The sequence below is a fragment of the Elephantulus edwardii genome, unplaced genomic scaffold (genome assembly GCF_000299155.1).
Source record: "Elephantulus edwardii isolate Elephantulus edwardi_28Jun2011 unplaced genomic scaffold, EleEdw1.0 scaffold00053, whole genome shotgun sequence".
Taxonomy (NCBI): Eukaryota; Metazoa; Chordata; class Mammalia; order Macroscelidea; family Macroscelididae; genus Elephantulus; species Elephantulus edwardii.
In genome coordinates this window covers 6,234,299-6,249,206 of record NW_006399803.1, presented here as the reverse complement: position 1 = coordinate 6,249,206, position 14,908 = coordinate 6,234,299, and the positions used below count along the sequence as shown (strand labels likewise).

The window sequence follows — 14,908 nt, the reverse complement described above, 5'->3', positions numbered from 1 at the left end:
CATCAATGGAAATGAAGGCGTGCATAGACTTTAACTGTTTCGTTTACCCCGTTATTATTATCTTCAGAGTTTCCAAAACATTAACTCAATAAATAGATTTACTGTGGCAATTTCTTGGTTGGGGAAAATAAAGGCAGAAAAAGAACTATCTACCACAAAATCAATTGGTAGTTCATGAACATCTTCAACTAAAGGCCACAGACCAGGCAGTTGAGCAGAAGACTGGATTCAAATTAGGGAAATCTAATTTTGGCTTTAACTAATTACCAGAATCATGTTTCTCACAAGGCCATGTACAAATATCCTTTTTGAGAATAATTTGTACTATTTTGTCTTCCTCAAATGGATATAGGAAAATACTTTTCAACTTTGGAAATAGTCATATTTTAAAAATTAATAAAAATAAAATGGCAAGTACTTGGCATTTGTTAAAGGGTAATAAAATAACTCAGTTAATTGGCTAGTTCTATATCAGTAGATTTCTTTAAATAGTAATGAAATCATTGCTTGAAAAAAATCCATCATTATTAAAATTTAAAAAAAAAAGTTGCCTCAGCCTCTACCAAAATTAGATTTCTAAGTTGCTGGTCATTTCTGTAATTAAATCTATGTCACAAATTTGCAAGAAAAATGGTCACTGTGACTAATGCATTTAGTTACAACACAAAGTCCTGTCAGACAGCAAAGAGTATTATGTTGCTAAAACAGAGTATGTCAGGATCCTATACATTTTTATTAAGTAAGACAATTTTTAATGATTATATTTAGAAGTTTGTTTTTAAAATGATACCAAATACAACAATCACATTATTTTCTTCACTCAAGCATTAAAGCATAATTATAGCTCCAAATCATTAGAGATTTTAACTGACACACATGCTGCTTTTCTGGATGCTATGTAGGAAACATTCAAATGAAAAGAACATATTCAGGTTGTCAAAGTTTGTAATTGTGGAAGTTTCCTCATTTGATTGCCTCAAAGAGTTTTGGGGGGGAAAAAACAAATTTTAACTCCTTATTTGATAAAGTGAATGAGAAATCACATTAGAGAATAGTGCTTCCCAAAGTATAAGATGACTAAATAGCACATGGACAGAGGAAAAATTATTAAGTATATTTTCTTCCTACATCTTCTGCAATTTTTCAGATTACAGGAAATAGAGGTTCTCAGTTTGAAAATGGTGCTAAAGCCTCTTTTTATCAAAAAGAAAACAGGCTGTGAACTCAGCAAATCATGCAGGCTGTAGGATGTAGGAAGAAACGAATACTAGAAAAAGTCAGTCCTGGTAATCTATTCCATATCAAATTGCACTGCAAAGCCATAGGCTGCACATCCCTGTAGGTTCAAATCCACCAGCTGCTCCTAGAGAAAGATGGGCTGCCTCCTTCCATTGTCATTTACAGCCTTGGAAAGCCATGGAAGGGTCATTATGAGTCAGAATCTACGCAACAGTGATAAAATTATAGGCTTAAAATAAATTTACATTTTTTAAATGAGCCTTATTGCACTTAATTATAAAAAGAATGTTGACATACACAACCACAAAAGAGCCTGAAATTCGGAAAACACATCATTTTAAAGGTAATCATGACCTTTGCTCTTAAAACTTTTGTTATTTATTTTTCCACATATTTATGTTTGCGTATTTACTTCAATGTTTAGGAAAGTGCCTTCAACCTAAGTAGGTTCTGAGAATATGGGATATTCCAATTGCTTATTTTCTGTCATAATGAAAACCAACTGAATTCCTTTTTTTCAGGGAAAGTACCCATTATTTGCAGCAGCTCAGCTTTTATGATGTTCATTTATTCAAAGAAGTGATCAAATAAAATGCAAGACATGATGATTGGTTCCATTTACAAAGCTGGAAACCAGCTTCCCTTTGTCTGAACACTTTTCAAAAGTCCAGAGTTGGGATTTTAAAATTTTCTTTTAGTGAGTCCTTTTCAGTAAAATGGTGAAACTGAAGTTAGCATCCTACAATATAGTAATAAATACAGCTTAAAATGTTGGTGTGGTTTGTTTTGTTTTGGGGTTGTTGTGGTTTTTTTTTAATATTTATTTGCTTCTTTGTTCAAACTTTCTGGCACTTAAGTGTAATGAAAATAAGTGTGTGGTTAATAAATTAAATTGGAGAGAATATCAAGATTTCAGTGAAAAATTTGACACAGGTACCATGATTTTTGCAATAATGTGCTATGCATCAGAAAGCTGGACAATAACTATAGACAATGGAAGGAGAATTGATGCCTTTGAGCTGTGGTGTTGGAAAAGAGTAATGAATACACCATGGGCTGCAAAGAACAAATAGGTTTGTCCTGGAGAGGGTGAAACTAGGCTGCTCCTTGGAGGCAAGGATTCTGAAGCTCCGTCTGACATACTTTGGGCATGTTGCAAGGAGGGGCCAGTTTTTGGAGAGGGACATTATGTTTGAGAGGGTGAAGAGACAGTACAGGAGGAGAAGACCTTCAATGAGATGGACTGACTCAGTGACTGAAGTAATAAGGGATAGGTGTGTCATAGACATTAAGGTTAGCTTAGGATAGAGCAAGGTTTATAGCTGTTGTATATAGGGTCACTCACTATAAGTCACAAGTGATATAAGTATAATAAAAAATTCACAATTTAGATTTGTTGTTGTTGTGTGCCATACGCCCCATAGTGATCCTAGGAACCAGAGATCTGCACCCTGTCCTATCCTGTGACTGGAAAACTAGAGCACATTATTCAGTTGCTGTGCCAATTCACCTGGTTGAGGTTCTTCCTCTCTATTGATGATCCTTCCTAAGCATGATATTCCTCTCTAAGGAATAGCAACTTAGATTTAGGTGACAGAAAAACCAAACTAACAACAACAGTTTTGTCTGGTGCCTAGAGAAGATCTTCACCCTGAAACCTACAGTGTCCCTTTTCAGCAGGAAGTAGCTAAGAGAATATGCCGTCCCCTTTTCCTTATGAATCAGAGTGAAATCTCTGTCAGGGAGGAGTGATAGGGAATGGCAAAGGACACACTGACAAAGGAGATTAAATCAGAACTGGTTTTGACAAGCACTGTGGCAATCGGACAATTAAAACAGACAGACATTCAGGGGGGAAAGAAAAGAGAGGAACGAACTTGGGGGGGTTAGAGAAAATAGTACAACAATGAATGAATGGACATCCAAAATCTCTGTAAATGTTCATTAAAATTAATTTTTAAAAATTAAAAAAAAACATTTTGGGGTACTATTTGAAATCCTTGTTCTAATTTTAAAAAATTAGTGACTTGACTACCATAGCACAACAATCACTTAATAATGAAAGCACAATGCTTCCTCCCCAACCATTCAAAACGTGACTTGTTCTGTTTTGTATAAAAGGAGGTAATAAATATATACACTAAGTCATTAAAATTGTTATTGCACTTTTCCAAAAACAACAATAAAAAAACCACAACAAAAAAACCACAACAATAATAAATCAGTAAACTACCCTTCCACAAAGCAAGGCAATAGAAAGAGACCAGCTGAAGAAGAAAGGTACAACGTACAGTAAGGAAAGAAAACTACCTGCTGGTAGTTCTTCAACCCAGCACAAGGAGAACTTTGCAACCCTTGGTCTAGCATGAAAAGAATAAAATTTAACCCTCTTCTGGAAATCTCTGAAAGTTTCCATAATAATAATTTTTAAATAGAAGAATACTATGCAAGAAATTAATTTCTCGACACTTTAAATGAAAAGATTGATAGAGTGAACAGTGGTTCAAAGATCTTTAGACCGGGCATTGTTGTTATTGTTGTTAGGTTTCATCAAGTTGAGTACGACTCATAGAGACCCTATGAACAAAAGATCTGAACCTTGCTCTATCCTGCATCATATTCACACTTCCTGACATGCGAGAGCCCCTGCAGCTGTCACAATGTCAGTTCACTTGGATAAGGGTCTTCCTCTCCTTTGCCAACCCTCGACCCTTCCTAGCATTATGTTCTTCTCCAAAGAATAGCCGCTCCTAGAAACATGTCCAAAGTTTTCAATTCTCAAAGATGATTTGCCTTTGCTTAAAACTTTTTGTTGTTGCTCTTTCAGAAATTCTTCAGTTTGGTTGTCATAAATTGCCAAAATGTTTTCTGACCATTGCTACCAGAAACTCAGTTTGGCTTGACCAACTTTATCACTTGTTGGGGTTTCCGCTAACAATCAGGAATTATTAAAAATAATGCAATAGGGTGAGAAATTGCAAAAAATCTACCGTTACCTTTTAATTTTTAGCCTACAATACTATGGAATATATAAATATAAAATTTAGCTCCCAGATGAAAACATGATGGTCTTAACAAATGAAGTGCTCCAAATTTAATGTTGGAAATTTTCCATCAACACAGTTAAACTTTCCAATATTAGAGGAATTTTTAAATGGGTTTTCTGTTTTGTTTGTTTTATTTTCTACTTATGTACTTACAAAGTTCAAATACATTGCTTTCCACACAAGATTTTTCCAAAAGAGTTTCAAAATTAAATGGGTGGGGAGGGGTGTGTGTGTACAGGAAATAAGAAGGATCTTGAGTAAATAAGTTTTTTAAAAGCTTGTCAGTACCAATATTTTAAAAAAAAATATTGAATAAGTATTGACATTGTTGAAGATTTTTTTGGATCCACAATGAGCACCTAGGGAGACAGCAATCAAGAAATTTAAAAAAAGAGAACTCCAACTATGTTCTGTGTTGATATAAAAGATCCAATTGACAGTATTTAAAAGTAAAGGCATCACCCTGAAGACTAAGGTACACTTGGCCCAAGACATGATATTCTTAAGGAAAAGCAGGGGATTAATTGATGCCTTTGAATTGTGGCATTGGCAAAAAATATTGACTATGCCATGCACTACCACAGCAACAAATTTGACTAGAAAGGAGTACAACCCAAACAAGCATTAGAAGCAGCAATGACAATATTTCAGTTCCTGGACGGTGGGCATGTTATTTAGCAGAACCAGTGCCCGGGAAAGGACGTAATGCTTAGGTAAGAAGAAGGTAAGCATAAAAGAGGGAGACTGTCAAGGACATGGATTGGCACAGTGGCTGAAACAATTGGATCAAACACAGCATATGAATATTAGGATGGTGCAGAATTGTCAGTACTTTGTTCTGTTGTACATGGAGTTGTTATGAATTAGAGTTACTTGATGATACCAAACAGTAGCACCAATTAAAAAAACAAAAACAAAACCTTATCTTTTGGTGAGTAAGCAACATATGAGATAGAACTGAAAATTCTTTAAATAGAAATTTTGCATTCATACCTAAATGCTGATAGCATTTTCATTATTCAAGCTTACTGACTATCAGGTTTTATTAAAGCCTCATCAAGAGGGAAATAATTTACTATGCTCCACAGTTACTGCAAACTGAACAATTCAAATGAGGAGGAGATAATGACATTAACTTCTTAACTTAAAGCAACCCTCCGTGGCATGATTTTTAAATATTCTCTTGGTGTGAAATTTATGTAAATTGCATTCATCTATCATTAGTCATTACTAACCTACCAACATTCAAAAAACACAACTGTTTTCTGTAACAATTAGTTCTTTAAAACATTGTGTTTTAATTAGACTTGGGACATTATTAAACTAGCTATAAATATGTACAATATTTTATTTGGTATACCCAGATGTATAGACAGCAACAAGAATGCCTTCAGAGCTCTTTCTTCAGAAACTGTTCTAAGCAAAGTTTTTCATACAAAATTTTAAGGAGGTAATCTGAAGTTAAAAAAAAACACCCTTTTTAAATACTTTTATCTCCTGTTTCCTTAGCAAAGTTCTCTTTGCACCTTACCTATTTCTTCACCTTCAGCCCTCCCACTAATCTCAGTGGCCTAGTGATTTCTTCTTCCTTCTTCCACAGCACTTCTCTCCTTTTACGTGTAATATCTTGTCCCTACTTGCTAATGGCAATAGCCATATTGTCCTTATTTTGACTGACCACTGTTGTTATGTGCCATCACATAACAGTGAGATGCCTGCAACTCTCTGAAATCCTATGTACAACATAGCTCTGAACTCTGCCCTATCCTGAGCCAGTCTCAATGAATCAGGAACACTGACCCTCGTTAATAATTACACAAAACACAGCATGCAGAAATGACTGTATAAAGCAATGTGCATCGATGAAATAATGTATATGAATAATTTATAAAAATTACTAATGAAATAAATTTTTGATAAAAAAATACCCTTTTAAAATTCCATTCTGTAAATAGAAAAGGATTGGCCACTGATAAGCAGAATAATCACTGGATCGGTATTATTTTAGAGTTCATTAGAACTCTAGAGAAAACAATCAGCCCTTACAACTGGACCAACAGGCAACATCATAAAAGAGAAAAGACTGAAACTGTCAACGATTTTGTTTTACTTGGGGTCACAATCAACATCCGTGGTAGTAACAGTAGAAGAAAAAAGAAAAAAAGATGTGTGGCACTGAGGAAATCCACTACCCAGGATCTCTCCAAAGTGCTGAAAGACCAAGATATTAGTTTAACAATTAAGGTGCACTGGATTCAAACCATGGGATTTTCAATTATTTCCTAAGCATTTCAAACTTAGATGATGAATAAGTTAGAACCTACTATGCCTTTGTCCTATAATGATAGTGAAATGAACTCCATATACTATGTAATGCCAAAAGAACAAGCAAGTCCTGTCTTAGAAGAAGAACAAAAAGGGTTGTTTCTTAAAGGCAAGAATAATGAAACTTCGTTTTATATACTTTGGGCATGATGTGAGGAGGGGCCAGACCTTGGACAAAGCCATCATGCTAAAAAAGGTAGAGGGTCGGTGAAAGAGAGGCAGACCTTCATCATGAAGGATTAACACCCTCACAGAAATGATGGGCTAGAGCATGCCAGAAACTGTGACAGTGGTACGGGGTAGGGCAAGGCGCTCAAATATTCATAGTGTAGCTCTGAGTCGTTGGCATGCTGATGGCACCAGATGATGCTCAAAAAGGTAGAGTGTTGGCAAAGGAGACAAAGATCCTCAGCCAGGTGGATTGACAGTGTGACTGCCTCAATGGGTTCTAATACGTTAGGAAGTGTGAGGAAGGCACAGGATAGGGCAGTGTTCAGATCTGTTGTTTGTTAGGGTTGCTATGGGTCATACTCAACTTGATGGCACCTATTAAGAACAGCTAACAGTGAAACTGAGGAGGGCCTGAAGCATTTGCTGCACTGGGTCAAGGACTGTAGTTTTCCATATGGATTGATGTTCAGCATCGAGAAAACGAAGATTCTCACCACTGGGCCAATAGGCAGCATCATAAAAGATGGAGAAGAGACTGAGATTATTATTAACAATTTCAGCAGCTTGGTTCCACAATCAACACTCTAGGCACCAGGAATCAGGAAATCAAAAGATGAATTGCATTAGAAAAATCTGCTGCCATGGACTTCACCAGAGTGCTGAAGAGCAAGGATGTCCGTCTAGAGACTAAGATGCATCTGATCCAGGCCATGGACTTTGTAATTACTTGCAATGCATCAGAAAGCTGGATAATGGCCAAGGATGGCAGAAGAAGAATTTATGCCTTTAAGCTGTGGTAGTAGAGAAGAGTATTGATCATATCATGGACTGCAAAGAAAACTAACGCGTCTGTCCTAGAAAGGGTGAAAGCAAACTGCTCCCTAGAGGCAAGGATTTTGTGACTCTATTTTATACTTTGGGCATGTAGCGAGAAGGGACCAGTCTTTCTAGAAGGGTATCTATCATACTTGGAAGGGTGGAGGGACAGCTAAGGAGAGGAAGACATTGGATGAGATGGATTGATACAATAAATGGGACAATGAGGGCCAGAGTCTGTGAGATTGGTTCAGGATAGAGCAGGATTCAGAGCTATTGTGCATAGTAGGGCCGCTATGAGTCATAGGCAACTCAACAGCACATAACAACAATGACAACATTCAGAAAGGAATCCATTCTTTTTGTTTTTAATTTGTGGATGTCCATGATCACACAAAACAATTCATGACAGAACTGGATATAAATCTAGATCTAATTTTACCTCCAAGGTATTTCTACTATATCATACATGTATTTTATAAAAATTATCTCATTCAGTCCTCCCATTGACACAATAGGTTGTTATTGTTGTTGTGTGCTATCAAGTCAAAACTGACCCATAGATGAGCCTCCAGTGGATTTTTAGAGGCAGTAATCACACAGGAGACTTCCCATCCTTCTCCTGCGGAGCAGCTGGAAGATTTCAATTGCCTGCCTTCAAGACTGCAGTGTAGTTTCTTACTTCTAGGCCACCAGAGCTCCCTATAGTTTAGGTATTATACTCACAATTTGCATATCTCAATGTTATTACATGCCAGTGAATGAAATTTCAACTCACAATGACCCCAGTTGCAGAGTATGGACTGTTCCTAAGGTTTCTGTTGTTGTTGTTTTTGTTGTTAAGTGTCATCGAGTTGTAGGTGACTCATATAGCAACCCTATGAACGAAAGTCCTTGAGACCTGTGTGATTTTCATCATTTCTCCAGGTTCATAGGGTTCCCGGAGGCAAGCTATTTCGGAAGTGGATGCCACTCCTGCTTCCAAGTTTGTTTTAAACGGGGAGCTCCACCAAAGAGTGTCCACCATGGGTAACCATTATGACATTTGACACATCAGTATCACAGGATAGTCACATTTCACTCCTACGCAGCAGCTGGTGGATAAGCAGTTGAGTGCTTAACTACTATGGCACCAGGAACCTTTTTTTTTTTCCACAAGAAGGAAGGTTATATGGGTAGAAAGGAACACCTCGTGGATAGGGAGATATTTTAATTTATGGGAAAAAGAATGCTGAAATCATTGTAACATATAAAAGTATGTTACAAGAGTATGTTCTATTCAGAATAACTAATTACACATAAAAGTTATTCTAACTGAAATTTGGGGCTGCTGGTTTTTTAAATATATTTCCCCTCACCTAAAATATGCCTTCTTTCCAATTAGATTTCAAATACTAACATCTCCTGAAGTTTCCCCCTATAAGATGAGATTATGCTCTTCCTTCAAACCCTTGATAACTGTCCTATATTGTCCACATTTAGAGTGCTTCTTGCCCCTCTTTTCTTTTTTTCTCCTAGTAACAGATCTAATTTTTCTCCTTAGTAACAGAAATCCAACTAGCTCTTGACACATTGCCATCATGTCACATTTCCCAATCTTTGCAGTAGCTAAATGTGATCAGATAATCAAGTTCTACCAAAAAATACAAGTATGATCTGGGAATTCTAGAAATGCTGTTTAAATTTTTTAAAAACTTAGCTTTTAGAGAATATCTTTTGTCATTTTCCCATTTTCCTTCCTCCAGCAGCTATTTTGGGCCATGAGGCAACTGTAAGGAATGAAGCTATATGTTGAGGACAGTGGAGAAAACAGATAAGGTCTTGGAAAAGGTAAGACCAGAAAGCCACTAGACCATAATAGAATAAATAGTTTTTATTGCTTAACTGAATAAGGTAAGAAAAAGAAAGGAGGAAAAAAAGCAAAGTAGACTAAAAATTGAAAATGTACATCTTATTAGAATGAAGGATAATAGTAGAAAAACAACCCAATTCCTTGTTATAGACTAAATTGTATATTAAAGAAAACAACAAAGCAACAACCCACCAACAAACTTAAACAATCCATATGTTATAAATCATAAACCATGAACTCTATACCTGTGGTTACAATCCTATTTGAGAATAGGTTGTCCTTGCTACACTAATGAGGCAATATTAGTATTAGGTGTACCTTTTAAGATACAAAAGGGATCAATTAAGTCAGGAAGCAGAGATAAGGGAACACAGATGCCAAGTCACATGAAGACTGTCCAGGAACAGAAATCAGAAGAGATAAAGAAATTCCTCAAGAGCCAAAACAGAGGAAAGCCTTGCCCTAGAAATTGTACCCTATAGACTTCCAGCTTCTTCAACTCTGAAAAAAATGAATCTCTATTGGTTAAATTCTCTACTCATGGTATTTCTGTTTAGCAGCAATTGATAGTCAAGACACTCCTAGAGCACTACTCACCTAATTATGGGACTTATCACAGTGTGTGAGGCCTGGCAGAACAGATAGCACGGCATGTTCATAGTCGATGCAATGATCAAACTACATTTAGTGAGTCATCCTCCACCACTACACTAGCTCACTTCAATTACTCAGATAATTGCCTCACTCTTATTGTCTCCATTAGTCATATAATTTAAAAGTATAAGCTTACAAAGCGAGTATGGTGGCTGCACATTATTTTCATACCATTATCAAAACTGGCTTCCAGCATGATCATATTCTATAGATAAAATTGTCAACATTTTGGTAACTATAGACATTAACCCTTGTACCTATGAAATAATGACTTAGGCAAATAACATTGCATCTAAAATAAGTAGCTCTAAAAATAAATTTTATTAAATAGCCTGCATTTTCTCTCCTGTAGAACTCAATAAAAAAATAATACTGTATTGGGAAATTATAACACAATGACCATTTAAAAAACAGGATAGACTTTAATTATCTATTTTGCATAAGCTATACCTCCTAGAGAGGGAAAAACTAAGTTACTCTTTGAAGGTAAGGATTTTGAAGTTTCATCTTATATACTTTGGGCAAATTGCCAGGAGGGACCAATCCTTGCTAAAGGACATCATGCTTGGGAGGAGGGAGAGTGTAGGAGGGAAAGACCACAAATGAGATGGATTGACACAGTTAGTGGAGTACTGGGGGTAAGTGCACCAGAGATAGTGAGATTGGTTCAGAGCAGGGCAGGGTTCAGAGCTATTGTGCTTGGGGTCATGATGCAGTCAACTCAACAGCAGGTAACAACATCATTAAAAAAGTTTTGAAACACAACACTCATATAAAGCTGGGTAGCATTAAGTAGAATTAACACTGTAACCATACCATTACAAGCCTTTAACTATAAACACTCCAAAGTAACATTAGGTAATTTTATACATAGGTCACTTATATTTTACCTAGACTCATGAATCCATTTATATTCCACTAACTTTAATCTCCATTTTTTGCATATCATGAAACTATATGTTAATAAGTTATGTAACCAAAATTACAATGTCTAATTTATTTTCACATTATTTAGTGAAATTTGAAGATGTAAACAAAAATATTCAATTGACAGAAAACATTTATTTTCCTATTCTTTAAAATCAAGCCTTTATAACATCACCTTTTTAAAGAATATTAATTAGAAATGGTAATCCATAATTCTGTGCAATATATTTAGTTCAATATAAATTGAATGATTGTAAATTTATCTTCATAAAGTTTATCATTCATACCTAAAAAGAATTACTTTTTCTTGAAAATGACTCATTATTTTTACATTTTAATTCTTTTTCATGTAGTACCCAAGACAGTAGCTTCACTGACAATGAAATGTACAAAATAAATGACATGTCAACAAGTAAATTAGCATTCCCTTTCTGACCAGCTGGGTCATGTTTTCTTTTCAAAATCTTAGTCCCATGATACAAAATAATAATAATCTGAAAGACCTCACTAAATGATCAATATATTGACATAACCTCTATAAAAAGACACATATCATTTTAATTGATCCCTTGAAGCCATTAAATAGAATATTAAGATCAAGCCTCCAAATTATGAGAGAACATTTGCTATATTTATTAACTAATTTTCGTTAGGCTAGTGATGTTGGCACATGAAAAAAAATCCAAGAACTTTTCTATTTAGCCACATATTAAAGCAAGTCCAATTCTCACTAAACCTTTCATACACACAACATCACATTTTGTTAAAAATAGATTAAATCATGTTTACTTACCAAAAAACTTCCAAAGGCTGAGTTAAATATTGCAGCTGCCTATAGAGAAATTAAATGGGAGAGAAAAAAAATAAATTCATTGAAAGTAATAAAGAAATAGCAAAAGCAAAGATTAGCATTCTATCTCTATCCAAAATTTTAAAAAATTGATTCCATAAAGCAAAGTTAGTCACAAAAATTGCCAGTGGCCTATGGTTTACTATGACAGATGAACTGCAGCTAAGGAATTCATAAATAATGAGTCTCTAAAGCAAGGAGAGAAGGCATGTCATGAGATACTTTGAGCCTCTATGACGGTACCAAAAGAACCACCACCAATAGTAAATCAAAACCTTGTTGTTATTGACTTTTGTTACTAGACTCAAAAGCAGAGGTTGATTTCTTTATTTCTTTTTTTAAAAAAGTCATACTGCAAGAAGGATTAAAAATAGAACTATAAGGCAAATATTAACTACTCTCTGTGACTAACCATGCAAGTTTCTATGAGCCACAATCACAGGTGAGATCTGTTGTTCTGATATACCACACATTAGAAATACAAACAAGGTTATTAAGACTTTGGAAGTTATTTACTGTTAATTCTAAAGCAGAAACAAGCAAGGAAAAATTTCAATTTGGTGTGCATCAATTCAAAGAAGAAATAAATATTCAACTGTGCTTACCTAAATATCCAGGGGATACACAGTAGATGTAATACATCTCTTAACTTTAAATCAATCAACATATTCCAGAAAGCTACACCTGAATCCTGAAAGCTTCTCACATTACCCCAAAAGGATAAAAACTTGCATAAAATCCAATTTGATGAAAGAAAAGGCAAGAGAGGGGGAAAAAGAAAAAGAAAAGGCAAAAAGGAGGGGTAGAGAAAACTTATTCACATGTCCTGTAGATCCAGAGCAGACTTAAATTAATCATCATGGACATTATCAGACACTTTGTAGGAAGAAGAGGATGTCAGTTTAGTAAGTTTGAATAAAGTCCAAAGGCAGACTAAGAGCTGTAGCTGAAAATGCCTTCTGCTCCAGAAGAGGATGCAATGAGAGTGAATGGGTAATGAGATCCTTGGCTCCAGAGAGCTTAGCTCTTCTATTCAAGTTCATAATTAATTCAAAGCTTTGATAATTTCATTAGATTTCTCCTTTGCTGGCCCTATCAATAAAAGATGGCACTGGACCACAGCTCCTCTGTGGCATAAACACAAGCTCAGGCACAGACCAGGGAAACCTTTGCTTCCTGAAAGGGACAATGGCATATGGCGTTCTGTGATTTGCAGGGAGAGGTGGAGAAAAAGAAAGAAAGATGAAGCTAAATAAAATATTACAGATGGCAACTGTAAACTGCAGCACCAAATTTAACACATCTTCCTGGAATTCCATTATGGAACATTTCAAGAAAAAGCTTGATGTATTAAGGAAAAATAAGTAGGAAGGTATAATAAACAAGTGAGTTTTGGTAACAAAAATTTAGAACATCACACACTTTCCCCACAATTTTTACTGCTAGACCTAATGTTGGCTATGAACATATTATCTCTCTTTTTTTGTTAGGAAAAAAATTAGATCCTCCCTGTCAGTTCCTCTTTGTCAAATTTCTTTCTTTCTTGGGTCTTTTCTCAATGTTAAACTAATCAGTAATTTTATACTTAAAAAAGAATCCAATTTGATGAAAGAAAAGGCAAGACAGGGGAAGAAAAAGAAAGGACAAAAAAAAGACAAAAAGATTTGAAGTCAAAGTGAAGTAGATACTAATTCTTAATCATTACATCAAAGCACCATCCTCCGTACTCCCACCATTTCTTTTTGTAACTTGAACACAAGAAACTGTACATGGCTTGGCTGTGTGCCTGCATCACATTAAACACCAGTGATGACAGTGATGGGCTACTTTAGGTGTCCAAAGATGCTTCAGGTCAACTGAGTCAGCACAGCGCTTACCTTTCGTCATTTTTCTCGCATCTTTGATGGAGTTGAACTCATTCACCTAAACTGTCACGTGATTTGCCCTCACAATGAGTGCAGCCCATCTTTTTAAGATGGCTGATGAAAGGCTCTGGTAAGAACCCTATGACATCTGAAACTGAACCAAGGACCCGGGTACAGAAGAATTAAGCAACAAATAATTGAGCTAGTAGTTGGCACAAGTCTATATTTGTTTTACAGAATTCCAAAGAGTGATATTTGATGTGTTTAACTGATATTTTAAGAGGGGTTCAAGTCTTCTGACTGAAAGAGGCCTTCCAAGTTCCTTATCATGATGTGCAATGTCTGCCATGAACAAGCCGCTTTTCTAACTCATTCCTTGCTTCAAATTTCATAGCTCTGCAACATTCAGCTATCTGTAATTCCTCAAATTCATCTAGTTTCTCCCTCTATGTTTCCTGGTCTAGAATGCCCTACTCTCTGGCTCTGCTTGATCATTCCTTTTCATTCTTAGTGCTCACTAAGTTGTGCCAAGAAATCTGGAGAACAGCCAGCTGGTCACCTGACTAGAAAAGATCAATATTTGTTCCCATTCTAAAGAAAGGTGACCCAACAGAGTGCAGAAATTATCAAACGGTATCATTAATATCTTGGAGAGGGACATCATGCTTGGGAGGGTGGAGGGACAGCACAGGAGGGGAAGATCCTCTATGAAGTGGATTGATTCAGTGACTGGGGTAATCGGGATAAGTGTGTCAGAGGCAATGCGATCGACACAGGATAGAGCAGGGTTTAGGGCTGTTGTACATAGGGTCGCTACGAGTCGCAAACGACTTGACGGCACATAACAACAACAACATCATTAATATCACATGCAAGCAATATTCTGCTGAAATTATCCAAAACCGATTGGAGCAATATGTCAACAGAGAACTTTCAGATGTGCAGGCTGTATTTAGAAGAGATCGTGGTCCTAGGGATATTACAGCTAATGTTAGCTGGATTGTGGCAGAAAGCAGAGAATAACAGAAGAATGTCTATTTGGGCTTCATTGACTATGCAAAGGCTTTGACTGTGTGGATAACAACAAGCTATGGCGGATTTTGAGAAGAATGGGAATCCCAGAACATTTGACTGTGCTAATGCGAAACCAAAAAATGGTTTG

At 36.0% G+C, this 14,908-nt stretch overlaps 1 protein-coding gene across 1 annotated transcript in view; it reads right to left on the bottom strand.

Moving 5' to 3' along the window:
- The window catches only part of SLC10A7 (solute carrier family 10, member 7), a 395,560-nt gene that overhangs the window by 255,430 nt on the left and 125,222 nt on the right, over nucleotides 1–14,908 (bottom strand). Inside the window, exon 5 of the mRNA XM_006887000.1 lies at nucleotides 11,825–11,863. Within this exon, the coding sequence (XP_006887062.1) occupies nucleotides 11,825–11,863 (39 nt within the window). The remainder of the gene's footprint in view (nucleotides 1–11,824; nucleotides 11,864–14,908) is intronic.